The 18,664-nt window shown below is 34.7% G+C and overlaps 1 protein-coding gene across 15 annotated transcripts in view; it reads right to left on the minus strand.

The window, feature by feature from the left end:
• The window catches only part of pHCl-1 (pH-sensitive chloride channel 1), a 158,295-nt gene that overhangs the window by 83,372 nt on the left and 56,259 nt on the right, over positions 1-18,664 (minus strand). For 14 of the 15 annotated variants that reach the window (XM_025305899.1, XM_025305896.1, XM_025305893.1 and 11 more), the window contains exons 3-4: positions 11,204-11,374; positions 9,615-9,703 (exon numbers count right to left, since the gene is read on the minus strand). In XM_025305899.1, the coding sequence (XP_025161684.1) occupies positions 9,615-9,703; positions 11,204-11,364 (250 nt within the window). In that variant the 5' untranslated portion in view covers positions 11,365-11,374. Of the gene's footprint in view, positions 1-9,460; positions 9,704-11,203; positions 11,375-18,664 lie in introns of those variants that run through there. The other variant, XM_019843524.2, reaches the window with a different exon arrangement.

The raw sequence follows: 18,664 nt of genomic DNA on the forward strand, positions 1-18,664 counted from the left end.
TTCTTTTTACACAATTTTGTCTAACTCTAAATAACATTTCTAGAGTCATATCAGCGCAAACTTCACATATTCTTTGTTTTAAATCTTCTTTTGTCGTAGGTGGTTGAAACATAAATTTTTTTTTATGTATCCCCATAAAAAATAGTGTAATGGTGTAAGATCAGGTGAACGAGAAGATCATTGAATAGGAGCTTCCCCACCTATCCATCTGTCACCAAATATTTCGTTTAAAGGAGTACGCGAAGCTCTGGAAAAATGAGGAAGTGCACCTAACTAAAAAATTATGAAGCCTTTCATATAATTTATGGTTTTATTACTTTAGTTTGAATGCACTATATTATAAAATTTAAACATTTATAACTTTTAACAGAAATATTTTTTAAAGAAATGTTCCAGATAAAGTTTACTTATTTCTCCCTGTAGAATCCAAATGTGTAAATTTGTAGGAAGTCCTATTCGAAATTACGATGCCACCCCCTATTCTCCTTCAAGGAAGAGAGGGGGCGGACTTTTATTTACATAGTTAAAAAGACCTCTTAAATACATGAAACTTTATCACAAACAATTTTTTGATGTGACAAGTATTTTTAGAGCTATTGAGTTGTCACATTTTACATGGGCCACCCTGTATGTAAATCAAGATTAAGGCCATTAGAACTGATTTCCCTAAGTTGAATTATTCTTTTGATAATTGTTAATAACTTTTCAACAAATAATAAATGCCGACCAATATCTTTTGAAGAATATTCTTGACAACATATCTCAAGAACAAAATGATGAGAGCTGAGTTCTTTACATATGGAATAATTACCGAAATTATATACTCATATATACAGGGTGTTAAAAAAGTCTGGAAACGGTCTCGAAATATCTCGAAAACGAAACCTTTCTGAAAAAAATGTTTCGAACCAAAGTTGCAGGGTTTTAAAAGTCCTATTGAATCATCATATCCGTTTTACCTTGAGTGGAGGAGTCAAGGCGAGGTCAAGGCTAACATGTTTTTTTAAATAGAACACCTAATTTTTTATCACACAGTATTTACACAGTATTAAAAATGACAGCGAGACGTTTCCAAAACATTACTTGATGACCTATTTTTGTTGAGAATTGTCTGGGTTATGAGCTTTAGAATTTATGGTGCCGCCGACATTAGTATTATCCAGGACCGCGTGGAAGTTACATGGTCGGACTTTACACCCTTATGTGTATGTGTGTGTGTGTATGTATGTGTGTGTCAGCAGAGATAAGGACCCTGCGGTTCGTCACTCCCGCAATATTTAATGACTCCAAACCCTCTCTGCTGTGTGTATGTGTGTGTGTGTGTGCGCGCGCGCACGCGCGTGCGTGTATATGTAGACGGGTTTTTACTGAATTAAGTGTTCAAATTGTCTTCCGTCTACTGCTTGACAATGACCTAATAAAAGATGAAATTCATTTAAAACGTATCGTCTCATTTCTGGTGAAATAAGATTTACTTAGTGCAGTATGCGCTTCCTAAGGTCTGTCAAGTTAACAGGTTTCGTTGCGTACACATTGTTTTTAACATACCCCCATAAAAAGTCCAATGGAAAAAGATCTGGTGATCTAAAGGGCCACTCTATTTCTCCACGTCTTCCTATCCATTAGTTTAGAAAAGTATCAGTTAAAAACACACACAAACGGCAGAGAGAGTTTGGAGTCATTAAATACTGCGGGAATGACGAACCGCGGGGTCTTTATCTCTGTTGACACGCACACACACACACACATAGGGGTGTAAAGTCCGACCATGCAACTTCCACGCGGTCCTGGATAATACTAATGCTGGCGACATCGTAAATTTTAAAGCTTATAACTCAGACAATTCTCAACAAAAATAGGTCATCAAGTAGTGTTTTAGAAACGTCTCGCTGTTATCTTTAACGCTGTGTAATAAAAAATGGCATATTTCATTTAAGAAAATCATGTTGGCCTTGACCTCGCCTTGATTCCTCCACTCAAGGTCAAACGGATATGATTATTCAATAGAACTTTTAAAACCCTATAACTTTGGTTGGAAACATTTTTCTCAAAAACGTTTTTGAGATATTTGACCGTTTCTAGACTTTTCTAACACCCTGTATATATACATATATGTATATATATATAATATTCCTTTCTATTCGAACTTGACTCGGATCGTTATCTTTTTTAGATATACTATTGTGATTTGATTGATAGGTATATGTGTATGATTATATGATACTTTTTATAGGAAGTAGTGTTTTTAGAAAATTGATGAGAATTGTGTAAGTTTCTTAGTGTACGTGTATGTGTGTGTGTGTGTGTATGTTTCCATGACACCAAACAACCTTTGCCCACGTCACTTCCTTTCTTCCGATTTTCCATAACATCAGACTCAATTATTAGTACATCATTATTCTCATTTTTATCATATCATCCAATAAAGCACGAAGTCTTTGCTATATTTGTAAATTATACGCGACACCGAGCAATTACAAATCGAGGGCACTCCGTGTAAGAATCGGTAATCTATTGTCGCGCGTGACTCATATGAAACTTCATCTCACTGATGAAGTTTTCGTACAGCTTTGTACACGAGCGTGTTAGGCTTTTTGGATATCTGACATTTTGTCTGGAAAACAATCTGGTTCATGTATTTTTTTTCTTTTACCACGTTAAATATTAATTACATATTCATATGCATTGTCAATGTTTGATGGAACTTTCATGTTCTCATAGTAATTAAATACATGTAAAATATGTAAAATTAATTGATTGTTGAAATGCTGATTTCGTTTTCAAAAAATAGGATAAACGACATAAAGTGTACGGAACACTGAAATTAAGGAAACGAAGATCTCTCTCTCCCTTTCTCTTCCCTTCTCTCTCTCATTTTCTTCCTCCCCTTCTCTGGTTTGTAAGCTATTTCTTTCTATTTTCAAATTCCACGGTCTTGTTCAGAATCAGATTTAAAAGCTAATCCCGTATATAGTTCTATATGTAAATATTGAAGATTATTTTTAATATATAACAACAAAGTGTTTATTGCAGATTTTATTAATTCTAAAAAAGAAACTTCGCAAACTAGAAAATTCTGATTCCGATGGATTACTTGGCATAAATGTAGGTTAAGTAAATAGACGAATTTATTAGGTGTGTGAATTAATTCGGTCCATCTGGCGGTCAATTGCTGTACTATGTCATTTTCTTACCACAAATGTCTGCAAAAGGCTTTATTTTTTAGTTTTGATATCTGGCAATAATATTCAGTTGATAAACGTTTGGGTTTGTAACAATAACATCGTATTTATCTGATTCGAAAATGTCGAAATTCGAGCCAAAAAAGCATCATTTCCGGGAAGTTCTCATTTTCTGTTTTCATTTGAAGAAAACAGCCGCTGAAGCTCATCGAAAGCTCGTAGAAGCTTATGGTGAAAGTGTTCCCACTGATAAATCATGCAGAGAATGGTTTCGACGTTTCAAAAGTGATGATTTTAGTGTCGATGACAAACCTCGTCCAGGTCAGCCGAAGAAGTTCGAGGATGAGAAATTGCAGGCGCTAATCGATGAAGATCCGTGTCAATCGCAACATGAATCGCGCAATTGTTGAATGTTGATCAATCAACAATTTCTATGCGTTTGGCAGCCATGGGGAAGATTACAAAGAAGGAAAATGGGTGCCATACGAACTGAAAGAAAGAGACATCGAGAGGCGAAAAGCCGTATCTGAAATCTTGCTTCCCAGGCAAAAAAGAAAAGGTTTTTTGCATCGTATTGTGACTGGAGACGAAAAGTGGATATATTTCGATAATCCCAAACAAAGGAAATCCATTAGCGACCCAGGAAAACCATCCACATCGATACCGAAAGCAGAATATTCACGGCAAGAAAGTACTGCTGTATATATGGTGGGACCAGAAGGGTGTAGCGTATCATGAACTATTAAAACAGAGCCAAACCATCACTGCCGAACTTTACCAACAACAATTGATCCGTTTAAACAACGCATTGAAGAATAAACGGCCGGAATATGTAAAGGGACACGACAAAGTGATCTTCCAGCACGATAACGCTCGATCACATGTTGAAGAGATTGTGAAGGCCACCTTGGAAGCACTTGGCTGGGACGTTTTATCTCACCCGCCGCATTCACCAAACATTGCTCCATCCAATTATCACTTGTTCAGATCGATGATACACGGGCTCTCGAACCAGCACTTCAACAATTATGAGGAAATAGAAAAATGGCTCAATAAATGGATCGCTTCGAAGAACAAGTCGTTTTTCCTTCACGGAATGCAACAACTGCCAGACAGATGGGAAAAAATAATTAGTGTACTTTTTTATGTTTTTTCATTATAATGTCTTTTTTGGAAGAAAAAACGGACCGAATTAATTCATACACCTAATAGAAAGTTTCAGTTAGTGCTGGTAAACGAATTGAAAGAGTAAAATCTCTTCTCAAAGATACAGAGCTTTTTTGACTTTTTTTATATATTTCATAAACTGTACGAAATATTGAAAAATGTTTTACACAAAAGTTTTATAGCAAAAATACTTATATTTAACTAAATTATTCACATTTCGAAAAGAGTTATTTCCAAAAATTCACCCTTTGTACTTTCAATATGGTCCGATTATCTGTTGTTTTAAAATTTTAATTTTAATCAAACTTAATATAAATGTAGATTTGGTAAATAGTTAAATTTAGAAAATTTGGTAATTAAAATAGTTAATTTAGAAGATTTTAATTGATGCTGATAAACGTCTTAAAAGAATGAAATTACCGTTTAAATATGCATAGGGTTTCGCTTTTCAATTTGGGTTGTTTGATAAGTTTCGAGTCTGAATATGAAGATTACTGGTAACATAACATTACTGATCGCAAACTGTTGCAAGGTGTGAAAGCTTTTTAATAAGTGTTCCCATAATGTTCAACCATATGCAACGTTTAGTTTTGTTTTAACAGTCAGTTGTAGTATGCATGTCAGTATATTTTTCAACGATGAAAAAAATCGAATATTCTGTTCCGTGATTAATTACTTGAATCTAAAAGGGAAAACCCCAACGGAAATCAAAATCTAGTTGGATCAAGAGACACGGTAGTGCCTCGCGTCAAGTTCAGTTCTGTTTATGATAACTCTGTTCCTTCATTTTTAATGATAAAAATTTGGATTGCCGAATTTAACCGTGGCCATAGAAGTATGTTTAATGATAAGTACCTAGGTCGCTTAAAAACTGCAACGACTGAGGTCGGAATAGTCGACAAAGTGCATCGAGTCATACTGGATGATCGAAGACTGAAGGTCAGAGGAATAGTAGATGCCGCAGGCATATCTTCTGAATATGTGCTCAAAATATTACATGAAGATTTTGATATGAAAAAGCTAATTACCGCATTTGCTAACGTTGGACCAAATACGCATTCGACACAACATTTCAACGAAGTGTTTGGGCCGGTTTAACCGTTTGAAGCATGATATGCATATAAGTCACACCTTGTCGAACTGAATAAAAAAATATTTCTTTACTTCTTATTTTTCTGATAATACGTACCCTAAGGTTTTGGATATCGTTGATTCCGAAAATAAAGTCGAAATTTCAAAATTCTCAAAACTTGTACTAATGTGGCGGTTTCAATTTTGAAAAAAACATAGATTGCATAACATTTATCGTAACTAAGAATTTCGCTCTGATAATGTCTTCAAATGTGTTTTCCGGGGGGTTTCGAGGCCGCTGATTACGGATCTGAAGTTGAAATTGAGAAACTCAAGATGGCGAACTTAATATGGCGGATCAAATTGTGAAAATTAGATCAATTTGCAAATTGTATATACAATTATCTACACAATCCGATATAGATCAGTCTAATTTTGAGCATTTCGATCCGCCATCTTGAATTTTGAAAAATTATAATTTCCACTTCAGATTCGTATTTGGATTGAAAAACCCTTTGTAGAAGAGTCGGCGAAAATTGCGCGTGAGAAAAAATGTATGCTACAAAGGGTTAAGCGAGATATAAAGGATGTTTTGCGTCGACTGTTTGTGATTGTTGACGAAACATAAACTTACCACTACACACCTAAAAGCAAGAAACGGTCAAAGCAGTGCACTTCAGGCGAACCTGCTCTGAAGAAGGCGAAGATGTTTCATTCAGCCGGAAAAGTTATGACAATTGAAAGAAATCGCAAAAAATGACTGTATTTGAAGAAAAAGATGCTTTCTTTTACCAGGACAACGTACGAGCTCACACATCTGCAATCATCAAGGCCAAATTGCATGAATTACGTTTACGAATTAGGTTCCCCTCTCTCTATCCGCCCGATCTAGCCCTCTGTGACTTTTTTATTTCCGAACATCGGTTAAACTAAATACACAACATTTTCAAAGTTGGTTTATGAATATATTTTTATCTACAGGTGGAGCTTATAATATATACAGGGTGGGGGGTTATAAGTTTACAACCCGAAATGTGAAGGTAGATTAGGTTAAGACAAACATAAAAGTCCTATACCGTTTTGCGAGATTCGCAATAATTATCGAGTTATTAATGACAGAAATCTGAGGAATGGGAGCGCGCCGACATAGATGATTGGAGAAGCGTTGCAGCTACTCAGGCCACAGCGCGGCCCATTCGACCTAGCAACTGTTGGCGGCGTGCGGCGAGACGTAGGTCCGGCGAGATAAAACAACGAATAGCAGTGCGTTGTCTTTCCCCTCGCCGCGCACTGGCAATAGTTGCTGGATAAACTGGGCCACGCTGCGGCCTAAGCAGCTGCAACGCTTCTCCAATCATCTATGCCGGCGCGCTCCCACTCCTCAGATTTCTGTTATTAATAACTCGATAATTATTGCAAATCTCGCAAAACGGTATGGGACTTTTGTTTGTCTTAACCCAATCTACCTTCACACTTCGGGTTGTAAACTTATAACCCCCCACCCTGTATACAGAGTGAGGTAATAACTATTAGGACCTTAAATATCTTCGAATCTATAAGGCCCACAGGAAGATTCGTGTGACCAAAATTATACGGTACGAAGGGGACTATCATATAGCGATAATAATTTTTATCCAGGTGGAGGTGCGTTGGAGATATCAAGGTCATCTTAATTTTTTTAAATGGGTCCGACATGTTTTTTTTCCATAATATAATAGAGGAGCTCGAAACAAATTCAGAACTTACGACACAAGATCATTGAACAAGATTTAAAGTAAAAAAAAGTCGATAAAAATATATTTTTATTATTGAATGAAATTTACGTTTACAGAAGATGTTCGAAGTTATGGCCATCATTATCGATGCAAGACTGGATTCTTCCGATCATTGATTGACTTGCTCTTTTAATAACGTCAAGAGTTATTGATATACAGTCGCGGACATAATAGTATGTGCCCGTTTTTTTGCAACTTTCGGAATGCATCCCGACTCGAGAAAAATGAGTCACTGTTGCGCCTGCGGAGCACGCCTGTGCAGTGACTCACAACGAAAGGCGAGAAATGAAATATACGCGGTGAAACATATTATAATAATACAGACTCAGATGAAATGAATACTCCAGCATTAAGTGGAAATGAGGGAACACAGAACAGACAAGAATCATCCGATGTAAGTCTTATACTCCGGGGGACATCCGAAAAAGGTAGAGATAAAACATGTTTATGTTTTTAAAATAATACGAACTTAATTAAGAGAATTAAGCTGCATTACGATAATTACGATTCTGTTATACATTTATATGTGATTTATTGTTTCAGCAACAGCCATCTTCTATAGCAGAAGCAATGATATTAAATACAGAAGCAGCTGTTATATAACAGCTGCTTATTATTATAATATGTCCCACCGCGTATATTTCATTTCTCGCCTTTCATTGTGAGTCACTGCGTGCAGTTGGACTTTTTACTCTATTTGATCTGAAGAATATATTGTTATAATAGTGCCCTAGCTTTTGTTAACTTATCGACTTTTGGAAATTTGAAAATCATCAAATTAATAAAAATTAGGATGCTATTGTAACAATATATTCTTGAGACTAAATAGAGTAAAAAAGTCTAGTACCATTTTTTCTTTCGACAATAAGTTAGTGAGATAATTCGTAAATTAAATATTGAAAAAATTACCAAGTTTTCCTTAAATATCTCAAAAAATATTAGGCAATTAAAAAAATGTTTCAGACCAAAGTTGCTCAAATTAATTGATAGAAAAAGCTGATATAATAAAAAATGGGGATTTCCATCCATACTTTTAAGAAAAGTAACGATCAGTAAATATCTCGAAAGTGGCGTTATCTGTAAACTAACTGATATAATTATTGGAAGATATAATTGTTTTATATCTTCCTTAAAACTATGCAACTTTTGTCTGAAATATTTTTCCGTATTTTCCATATTTTTCGAGATATTTGCTTGGGGGATTTAAAATGGGACACCCTGTACTACATGTATCATGACGTGTACTCGTATATCAAGTCATTAAAATCAAAAATTTCAGATTCCCTTGTAAGTGCCGGAATTACAAACTGATTATGATGGATGAACAGAATATTAGAATCTTATTTCGTATGTTATAACGTATAACGGTGATAATACACTGGGTGTTCCCGTTATTTCTTGGCAGATGTTAATAACTAGAGGTGCTGGTACTATTTCCGCCATATAAACACAGCCGTTATTACCAGCCACGTATACGATAGTTTGGCATGGAGCTGTTAATAACTCGGGCACCCCGCGACCCTATAAAATATTATAAATATTACCGTCTGGCGTATTTCCAATCTCAATTGAACCGCTGCCGCGTAGAATCACAATTTCGTCCGACTATATTAATGAGGGTTGTGAATACATCGAGAGAAAAACTTCTTTACCTTTTCAGTGGGTTATTTAAATAGATGTGCCATACGGCGATGAAATTTTCAACGTTTTCCACTAGTCAGATATGTGACAAGTGGTAGAAGAGCGTTGAATTATAGAGATTCGATCCATAATCTTGCGAATACTTCGAAAATTCGAAGAATCCTATATCCAATGTCCTTTTGGTAGTAACTCTAAGAGCAAATTGCTTCCTCACGAGATGCATGAAAGAGTCGTAAAGCGGAAAACGTCGAATCAAATGGGCCGGAGGTAGTAAATGAATGCTCGCTATCAGCTTTGTCTCTTAGAATCAATGGAAAAAGACGCGCGAATTTTGTTTTAAGAGACTCAAACCGACTCGAAACTTGACAAGTGTGTCAGCAAATGAAAGGAACTGGGACTAGACATTAATAATAATTCTACTCGCGAATGCACGGCTTAAAACAGACACAACTGTTCCTCCGAGCACACCTCCTCTCTCACTTTAATCACGTCTCATTCTCTCGGTCGCGCACATCTTATCGCGTTTCTATATATATATATATATATATATATACGTATATATTTCCCACACTTCCTTCCTTTCATATTTTCGAACACAAGTCGATTTATAGAGAGTACCCTTACAACGAGGGGTGAGCAGTGAGCTGTGGTTGTGTGGTGCTGTGTGGTGGTAGCGGTGCCGGTGATGTTCGAGGTGCTCTGGATGGTTAGGGTCTTTTGGGTACGAGGTCAGGGGTGTAGTCGTCTTGACGGGTGTGGAGTGGGGACCTCAGTGTACCTTGGACCGGGGGCAGAAGCCGCTTGTCGTAACGCTTCGACAGCAGCAGGTCGTCCAGGATCTCCTTGTCCGACTTGCCTTCCTCGAAACTGCAACACAATGCACTGTAGGTGCATTCGGAAGCAACTTGGCAAGTTTACGTCATTGCGACGGTGCGTTCTCCGCTCGAGCTTCTTGCAAGTGGCCTTCTGGCTGTCTGGGTACCTCGAAGGTCATTCCACTCGATCACGGCGACGAAGAATGATATCGAAATATAATCGATAAATTTTGATCAATTAACGAACTCGCTGAAATTCTATAATAAACTCACGCGAAATTGGTACGATTAATCTTCCGACACAGCGCGACATTTCATCGAATGAAAAGACTCTACCGATCATCACCAGCAGACTTATCGACCTTCGAAGTGATCGAGCGTAACGATTATCAAAGTTGCGTTTAACGTTCTAAGTGTAAAACGTATGTCGCGTTTTTGCGACTGAAATGTACTTGTATAAAGATCTACTGGCTCGATAGAAATAGACGCAACAATCTAATACAATGTACGAGACAGCATCTAGCTCTGAACTTTATCGCGTTGCTATATAAGACGCTACCAGAGTCACAACTGCTCTTTTGCTTCGATCGTTATGAAATCACAATCGCTAACTCTCATATTAATCTACTTGCGCTAAGACATTCGATGCATAACGGTATCGATACGATAGAAAAGGAAGAAACTTTTAAGAGTATTTCTAATATAAACACCGCATCCAACTTCTTCCATCGTTCGGTACGGATCGCAATATTAAAACAAAGTAATAATATCGTTCCATTCTCGATCCAAAATATTCTAGATTATATGAGCCGCATGCAAACATCGTGATTTCCATCTCGGTCTTTTCGACCAAGTTCAGTTATTTTGATAAATAACTGAACGAATTTCTCGAGTAATCAATTATACACATATTTACAAGAGCACTTTAGAGTAAGGAAAGAAGAAGTATGCTTGGGACGATCATTGGTACGGTACGTAGTTCAGCATCGACCGTAACGGTTGCAACTGTTAGCTGCAATTGAAGAACTCGAATCGATATTACACTAAGTTAAACCAAGTGGAGCAATTTTTACGACAGAAAAGGCAGAAGTTGAAGGTAATATATTATTTATAGACTACCTGTAGAAGAAACAATCAATTATTTTTATTTTTGCTGATTTTTTTCTAAAGCGTTATCAGAGCTCTCATTGACTCTCCCATGCGCCGTTCATTACGTTAAAATAGTTGAACCACTGATGAAGCAAAAAGTATAACATTTAATTGAATATATATTAATCGTTGCCAATAATACCGCCTTCCTTACTCTCTAAAGAGCGAGACATAAATATGCTACGATCGATACAATCGGACCTAGCTTCTCGACTCGTCGTCTTTTATCACATTCGCCCTTCCTGATGATACTTCCATTTTTAATCTTGGCCGCGTCTCAAAGGTTATTAATATTTTCGGTAACATCGATTCGGCAACAAAGGAATCAAGTTGCAGAAGTTGGACGACCGAGAAGCTAAGAGACGATTCGTACGGAGCAATTATCTTCTTATGCAATACGTACATGTCCTCGGCACGCGCGAGGGTGACAAGAGTAAAGGCAAGCGTGAGGATACAAAGGGAGGTGAAGATGAGGGAGCTTGCGAGGGAAGTGAGTGAAAGCGAGAGGATGGACGAGAGGCGGCCGCCACCACCCGCACACCGCCCTAGCGCCACCCAACCCATTCTATGTCATCTGAAACATAAAAGTAGCATCATGATGTTAAATAGACGTCCGATAACATACACACATACACTTACATGCATACACGTACAAGTGGCTTTAAGTTTCCTTAACATGTTTGCTACCAGCATCATATACGTATAACACATTGATCTCTCATCAAAGAATCAATCACCAAAGTATCATACACAACACACATACACACACACATATAAAGTGATACCGAAAAAGGTGACCAAACTTCGGTACTGTATTCTACTCTTCCTAAGGATGAAAAAAGTCGTATAAACATAGGTCCGGAACTCTTCTTTTCCGAGATATAAACACTTTTTTGTTTATGATTGAGTATTGTAGCAATGTTTAAAGCTTACTTAAAGAAATTGCTGGAAATGATATCCTTCTGCAAAAATGCATACTTCACATCGATGTTGCAGATATTGTCAAAGACGTTCAAAAATTCTTGGTGTATTCCGAATTTTTTCACATGAGGCAATAATCCGATCTTTTAGTGTTTCCAGACTATCAATAGTATTACCATAGACTAAACTTTTAAGGTGTCCCCACAAATAAAAAAAGAAGTTAAGGCAGGGGAGCGTGCAAACCAGACGATTGGTCTTCTTCTGCCAATCCATCGATTAGTGTAATTGTTATTAAGATATTCTCTAGCAATTTGACTAAAATGGGCCAGAACTCCATTATGTAAATCACATTCGAGTGCGTGTTACCAATGTTACATCTTGTTATAGTGTAGAAAGTTCAGTTTCCAAAAATTGTATATAATTTCTACCATTGAGTGTAAATGGAAGAAAAACTGTCCAACAACCAACTCTTCAATCATTTCATCCCACACGTTGCATGAAAACTCGTGTTAGTGTTGAAATTGATTAACAGCATGTATGTTAACTAAGTTACAAACATTCCTACAATATTTACAAGGAAACCGTCGGAACTGTCCCTCACCGATTTTGATGGGCTTTGGATATGTTGTAGAGCAACAAAAACTATTAGATACGTATTTTTTTATCGGCGTATCTCAAGGTTTAGGGAGTGAAACCTCCTAAAAAAAAACTAACATTTTCATTTTCTGCGAATATCTTCTAAAGTACAAGGTATATGAAAAAATGTTTCCTACAAAAGTTTTGCAGTACTTTATACTGTTTACAACGATATATTCAGATTTTTCAAAAGTGTCAAAATTTTCAACCTTCTCCCCCCATCTTTTTAAATCTGCAAAATTAAAAAAATTCATGAGGAAAAAAATTAAAAAGCATTTGATGCCGAATCCATTCATATATAATAATACAATATGGTCATGATTAATTTTTAGAAAAACGAGATGATATCGTGCTATAAGCGCCACGCTGTATTATAGATAGGTATTGTGTTATTTCTTTTCAGTTACCCTGTACTTAATAACTGTTTCTTATGTATATTTCCTCAATATGCATGAGAATAATTAATCTTAATGACACAATATTCAACTTATTACATAAAATAAAGATGTTAGATAGATGAACGTGCATATATAGGGTGGACCATTTAAGTTGATAATGCGAAATATCCCAAAAACGAAGCATTGAAGAAAGAAATGTTTTAAATAAAAGTTGTATGGTTTAAAAAAGGATGTATAACGGTGCCTTTAGTTTGACCTCGAAACATGTATTTAAGGACAGATGAAGGTCAACTTAATTTTTTAAAATTGGAAGTCCAATTTTTTATTATATCTTCTTTTTTTTACCAATTATTTTGAACAATTTTTGTATGGAACGTTTTCTTTCTTGTTTAATATTTTTTGAAATATTTTAAGAAAACTTGGTACTTTTTCTTTTTTTATTATTATTATTTGTCGGAAGAAAAAGTGGTACTAGACTTTTTACTTTTGGTCTCGAGAATATATTGTTAGAATTTTTGTAACAATATATGCATTTTGTTAATTTGATGATTTTGAAATTTCCAAAGATTGATAAGTTAACAAAAGTTAAAGCACTATTATAATAATATATTCTTGAGACTAAATAGAATAAAAAAGTCTAGTGCCATTTTTTCTTTCGATAAATAGTTAGCGAGATGTCATAAGTTAAATATTGAAAAAGTTACCAAGTTTTCCTTAAATATTTCAAAAAATATTAGTCAAGTAAGAAAACATTCCATACAAAAATTGTTCAAAATAATTGGTAAAAAAAGAAGATATAATAAAAAATTGAGCTTTCTATTTAAAAAAATTAAGATGACCTTTATCTGACCTTAAATACACATTTCGAGGTCAAACTAAAGACACCGTTATACGTCCCTTTTTAAACAATACAACTTTTATTTGAAACATTTCTTTCTCCAACGCTTCATTTCTGGGATATTTCGCATTATCAACTTAAATGCCACCCTGTATATGCACGCTCATCTATCTAACATCTTTATTTTATGTAATAACTTGAATATTGTGTCATTAAGATTAATTCTCTTGCATATTGTGGTATGAGAAAATATGCATAAAAGACAATTATTAAGTATAGGGCAACTGAAAAGAAATAACACAATACCTACAGCGTGGCGCTTATAGCACGATATCATCTCATTGTTCTAAGAATTATTCATGACCATATTGTATTATTATATATAGATGGGTTCGGCATCAAATGCTCTTTAATTTTTGTCCTTATAAAATTTTTTAATTTTGCGAAATTAAAGAGATGGGGGAGAAAAGTTGAAAATGTTGATACTTCTGAAAAATCTGAATATACCGTTGCAAACAGTATAAAGTACTGTAAAACTTTTGTAGGAAACATTTTTTCATATACCTCATACTTTAGAATATATTCGCATAAAAGAAAAATGTCAGTTTTCTTCGGGGGGTTGTTTCACCCCCTAAACCTTGAGATACGCCGATAAAAAAAATACGTATCTAATAGTTTTGTTGCTTTACAACATATCCAAAGCCCATTGAAATCGGTGAGGGGCAGTTCCGACCTTAGTCCTAGGTTTCCTTGTTAGTACATAACAGTAAGTTCTCTTTATAATAATGCTCGGAAAAATTTCGTTTTATTTTTATACATTTTTCTATTCTTTATTTCAAGTCTTTTTAAAAAACACACAATTAAAATATATATTTTCTTATATTTTATATTTATATTTATGTTTATTTGATGTAATTTATATTTATATAATGTAATTTTTGTACAAGTTTGACGAATATTATTATTTGTCTTACTGATTTTTGAAAATTTCAAAATCATTAAATTAACAAAAATCAGGGCACTATTTATAACAATATATTCTTGACTAAACTAAGCAAGAAAGTCTAGTACCACTTTTCTTCCGACAAATAGTTAGACCTCTTTGAAGTAGGCAGGACCAAATCGACAGAATCGAAACGCACCTATTAAACTTTTTAGTACTTATTTTGTGCTAATTTGTGCTACTAATAAAAATTTTGTACCTCGTGCTGTTTTGAAAAAAATCGTGGCGCTGCTATCTTCATATGAAGCCAGCAGGACCACAACAAAAAATAATTAAAAATTAAAAACAAGTACATAAATAGAAAAAGCATAATTTGTGCTAATTTGTGCCATCAGAAAGAAGTTCATATTTGCATTCAGTTTCAGAAAAACAACACTTATTAAATTAAAACCCAGAAATCAATTTGAAACGTCAGTATCCGCTCTTATGAATAGACTCGAACCGCAACTCTTGCAACAGATACCGCTTATTTTGTGCTACTAAAATATGTAATTGGAGATTTTGTGCCCGCGGCATTTTTACAAAAAATCATTCAAGAACCAGCTTACACTCAAAAGTAAAGCGCCACTTGTGGTCAGCAGAATCCAGCCGCGACTTTTGCAAAAGATACCGCTTATTTTATGCTACTAAAATATGTAACTGCAGATTTTGTACCCGCAGCATTCCTATAAAAACCATTCAAGGATCATCTTACGCTCAAGAGTAAAGTGCTATTTGTTATCAGCAGAATCCAGCCGCGACTTTTGCAAAAGATACCGCGTATTTTGTGCTACTAAAATATGTAGCTGCAGATTTTATACCCGCGGCATTCCTACAAAAACTATTCAAGGACCATCTTACGCTCAAGAGTAAAGTGCCATTTGTTATCAGCAGAATCCGGCCGCGACTTTTGCAAAAGATACCGCTTATTTTGTGCTACTAAAATATGTAATTGCAGATTTTGTACCCGCGGCATTCCTACAAAAAGCATCCAAGAACCAGCTCACGCTCAAGAGTAAAGTGCCATTCTAGCCGCGTCTAGCGGCGTCTAGCTCTCTCTCTCTCTCTCATTTCGTCAGAAAATGGGTTCATTCAACCAAACATATTTTCCGTGTAGACTTGAATAAAACGATAGGACACGATGAGTCTCTACGCGAATTCTATCATATTCTAACAATTAAATATTCTCCTAACGATAGAATACAATAGAGTACGATGAAAAGTATTCATCGTACTCTATCTTTACGCGATATCATTTCTTTCGGATCCGATGCAGCAAAACGATAGATTGCGATAGAAAACGATGAGAATCTCTGTAGATCTCATCGCTCTCTATCGCTTTCTCCTTTTCGATGTTTTCCTTGATCAAAGAACTTTTGAATCTTGAACTTTACAATTCAATATGAGCTATCTGTGGTACCTCATAAAATAATCTCATAATTGTAATCGCGAATATTCAGCGGCCATATCGGCGCGAGCTTAGACGCGGTGCGGCGGGATGTAGGAACGGCGAGATAAGGACATAAACATTGGCGCGTCGTCCTTCCTCTCGTCGCGCGCCGGCAACAGTTCCGTTGTCGACTGGGCAGTGCTCTTTAGCCTGAGCGGCTAGATGCTCCTCCCATAACGTCTCGACGTGCATTCATTCCTCAGATTTCTGTCATTAATAACTCAATAATTATTGCGAATCTCACAAAACGATATGGGACTTTTATATTTGTCTTAACCCGCTCTATGTCTCCACGAGCTCTGCCAGATTAGTTATAAGACACCCTATATACAGAGCAATGTCTTATGACCATGAATATTGCATTTTGGCACCGATGTAGATGGTTAGCCTGGGTCCATCCATGATTTTTTCGTTTAGAATTGTCATAATGGATCCACTTTTTGTTACCAGTGACAATCTGGTACAAAAATACTTTTTTTCTGCCTGGCAGTCAGAGCAGTGACGATGGATATACTATTCAGCATGTTCGCTTTGGTCAGTTCATGTGGTACCCACTTTCCTTCCTTTTGAATTTTTCCCATTGCATGTAAACAGTCAAAAACTGTCGAAACTACAACATTTAGTGCCTCAGCCAATTCCTTGACTGTTTAAGATTGATTTTGGTACAATAATGCTTATAGTTCGGCGTCTTCTGCAATTGCAGTTTTTTTTTTATATCAAAGTAATAGAGGAGAACATATCGAAAAAACAATTTATTGCGTTCTATTTTGGATTGATTTAAAAACAATATCACTGCTTGCAAAAGCAAACCTTAATGGACTGAATTCTATTGAAAAACCTTTAATATAGCATGAATTCCAGCTGTCACAGTTTATACCAAATTTGCAACTAGAACCACCTAAATGCGAACAGCGGAAATTAACCAAAATATTTAACAGCGCTGCAAAACTACATTGTATTTATGAAATTTCTTTTGTTTATAACTTTTCACAATAAATAATCAGCGATAACCAAAATCTTTCGAAAAGTATTTGGTAAAATGCCTACAGAACATATGTCAAAATTAAAATCATTAAAGCTAACTTCCTTAACCTGAATAATTGCAAACATCAAATTTTCAAAATTTTTTAATAAGCAATAATCGATGGCTAAAATCTTCTAAATGTTACTTAGGAAAATAACCTTTATTAAATTAAGGTTATAAAAATTAAGGTATTAAAATTAAGGTTATAAAAAATAGGTTCCTTTTATTAAAGGTTTATCTCAAGTCTTCTACGTAAAATGCTATTATAACAACGCGTTTTCCAATGATAAGTTCACGATATCGTGTCAATAAATGATACTCATTTATAATCTTTTCTATATATTATTGTGACATATTAATAAAACAAAATATATTGGTGGAACAAAAGACTGACAACATAAGGACGATTTTAAACAAAAAATTGTTAAATTGTAAAAATTGTTAAATTGTAAAAATAACATAAAGACGATCCTAGAGATAAAACAAAATGTAATCTATGTAGCGTATACGTTATAAAAATTTAATACTGATAAGTTTGTGATTAATTATTTCTTTCGTATATTAAAAATACTATTGTTAGTAAGTGCTAGTAATTCAATTACTGCGTTTATAATCATTAAATATTTCAATGTTTAAAATGGTTAAATATTAAGATGATTAAACATTATTATAGAAAAGTATTATTGGTTAGTCAGTAATAAATGAATATTGCTCAGTACTTTCACCACTAGCTATTAATGATTTTGAATACCTAACGATTATTAAAACAAAAGATTTTTAATATTTTAGAATAATTTAATAACGTTTCACATTAGTAATTAGTATCTAGAAGCAGTGTAGAAGTAGTAAAGCATTAATAGTTGAATTTGTTATAATTCCCTACGATATATTTTTTAGTATGCCGTTTCTTCTATCGAATCTTAGAAATATCCAGCAATTTGCTTTAGTTCGATTTATTTGTCGAATATTATAAATAATTTGAAAGTAAATATTTGCGAAAACAATGTAATTTTTTTATAACGGGGAAGATAAGCACACATACATCATTTTTCCCATAGTTATTATGAATTGTATTATATCATGTTCTTTTTTCATTACTATGTTTTTTTCAATATTATACTTTTTGAAGAAACTTTTATAAGAACATTTTATAAGCTATTACATCCTATTAAGATATCAAGATTCAGTAACGTCACCAGTTCAGTTGCCGTTCATTCATTCAAATAAAACAACGCTAGTCACGATTAAAGAAAAGATGATAACCGGTGAATCGAAATCATGAGAGGACACATTTTTTTTATAAATTAAACGAAAATGTCAAATATTGATTTATTTTATCTTATTTATTTCTATCTAATTCGCTTCAAACAATATTTTGCAATAATAATATAATAAATTCACAATAATGCATAATTAAATACTGCCCAAATAATTACTGAAATATTGGCAGTATTCAATCATTATAAATTTCTTAGTAATTCCCAGTACTAAATTTTTATAAAGATATTTTTGATGCATAGAAGTTATTATGAATGATGAAGATTTTTAAAGATCAAGGACGGGATATGTTGCTAAAACGGGTATATTGTATAATAGTTCCGTTTTAATTGTAATT

The sequence above is a fragment of the Harpegnathos saltator genome, unplaced genomic scaffold, assembly GCF_003227715.2.
Source record: "Harpegnathos saltator strain DR-91 unplaced genomic scaffold, Hsal_v8.6 scaffold720, whole genome shotgun sequence".
Taxonomy (NCBI): Eukaryota; Metazoa; Arthropoda; class Insecta; order Hymenoptera; family Formicidae; genus Harpegnathos; species Harpegnathos saltator.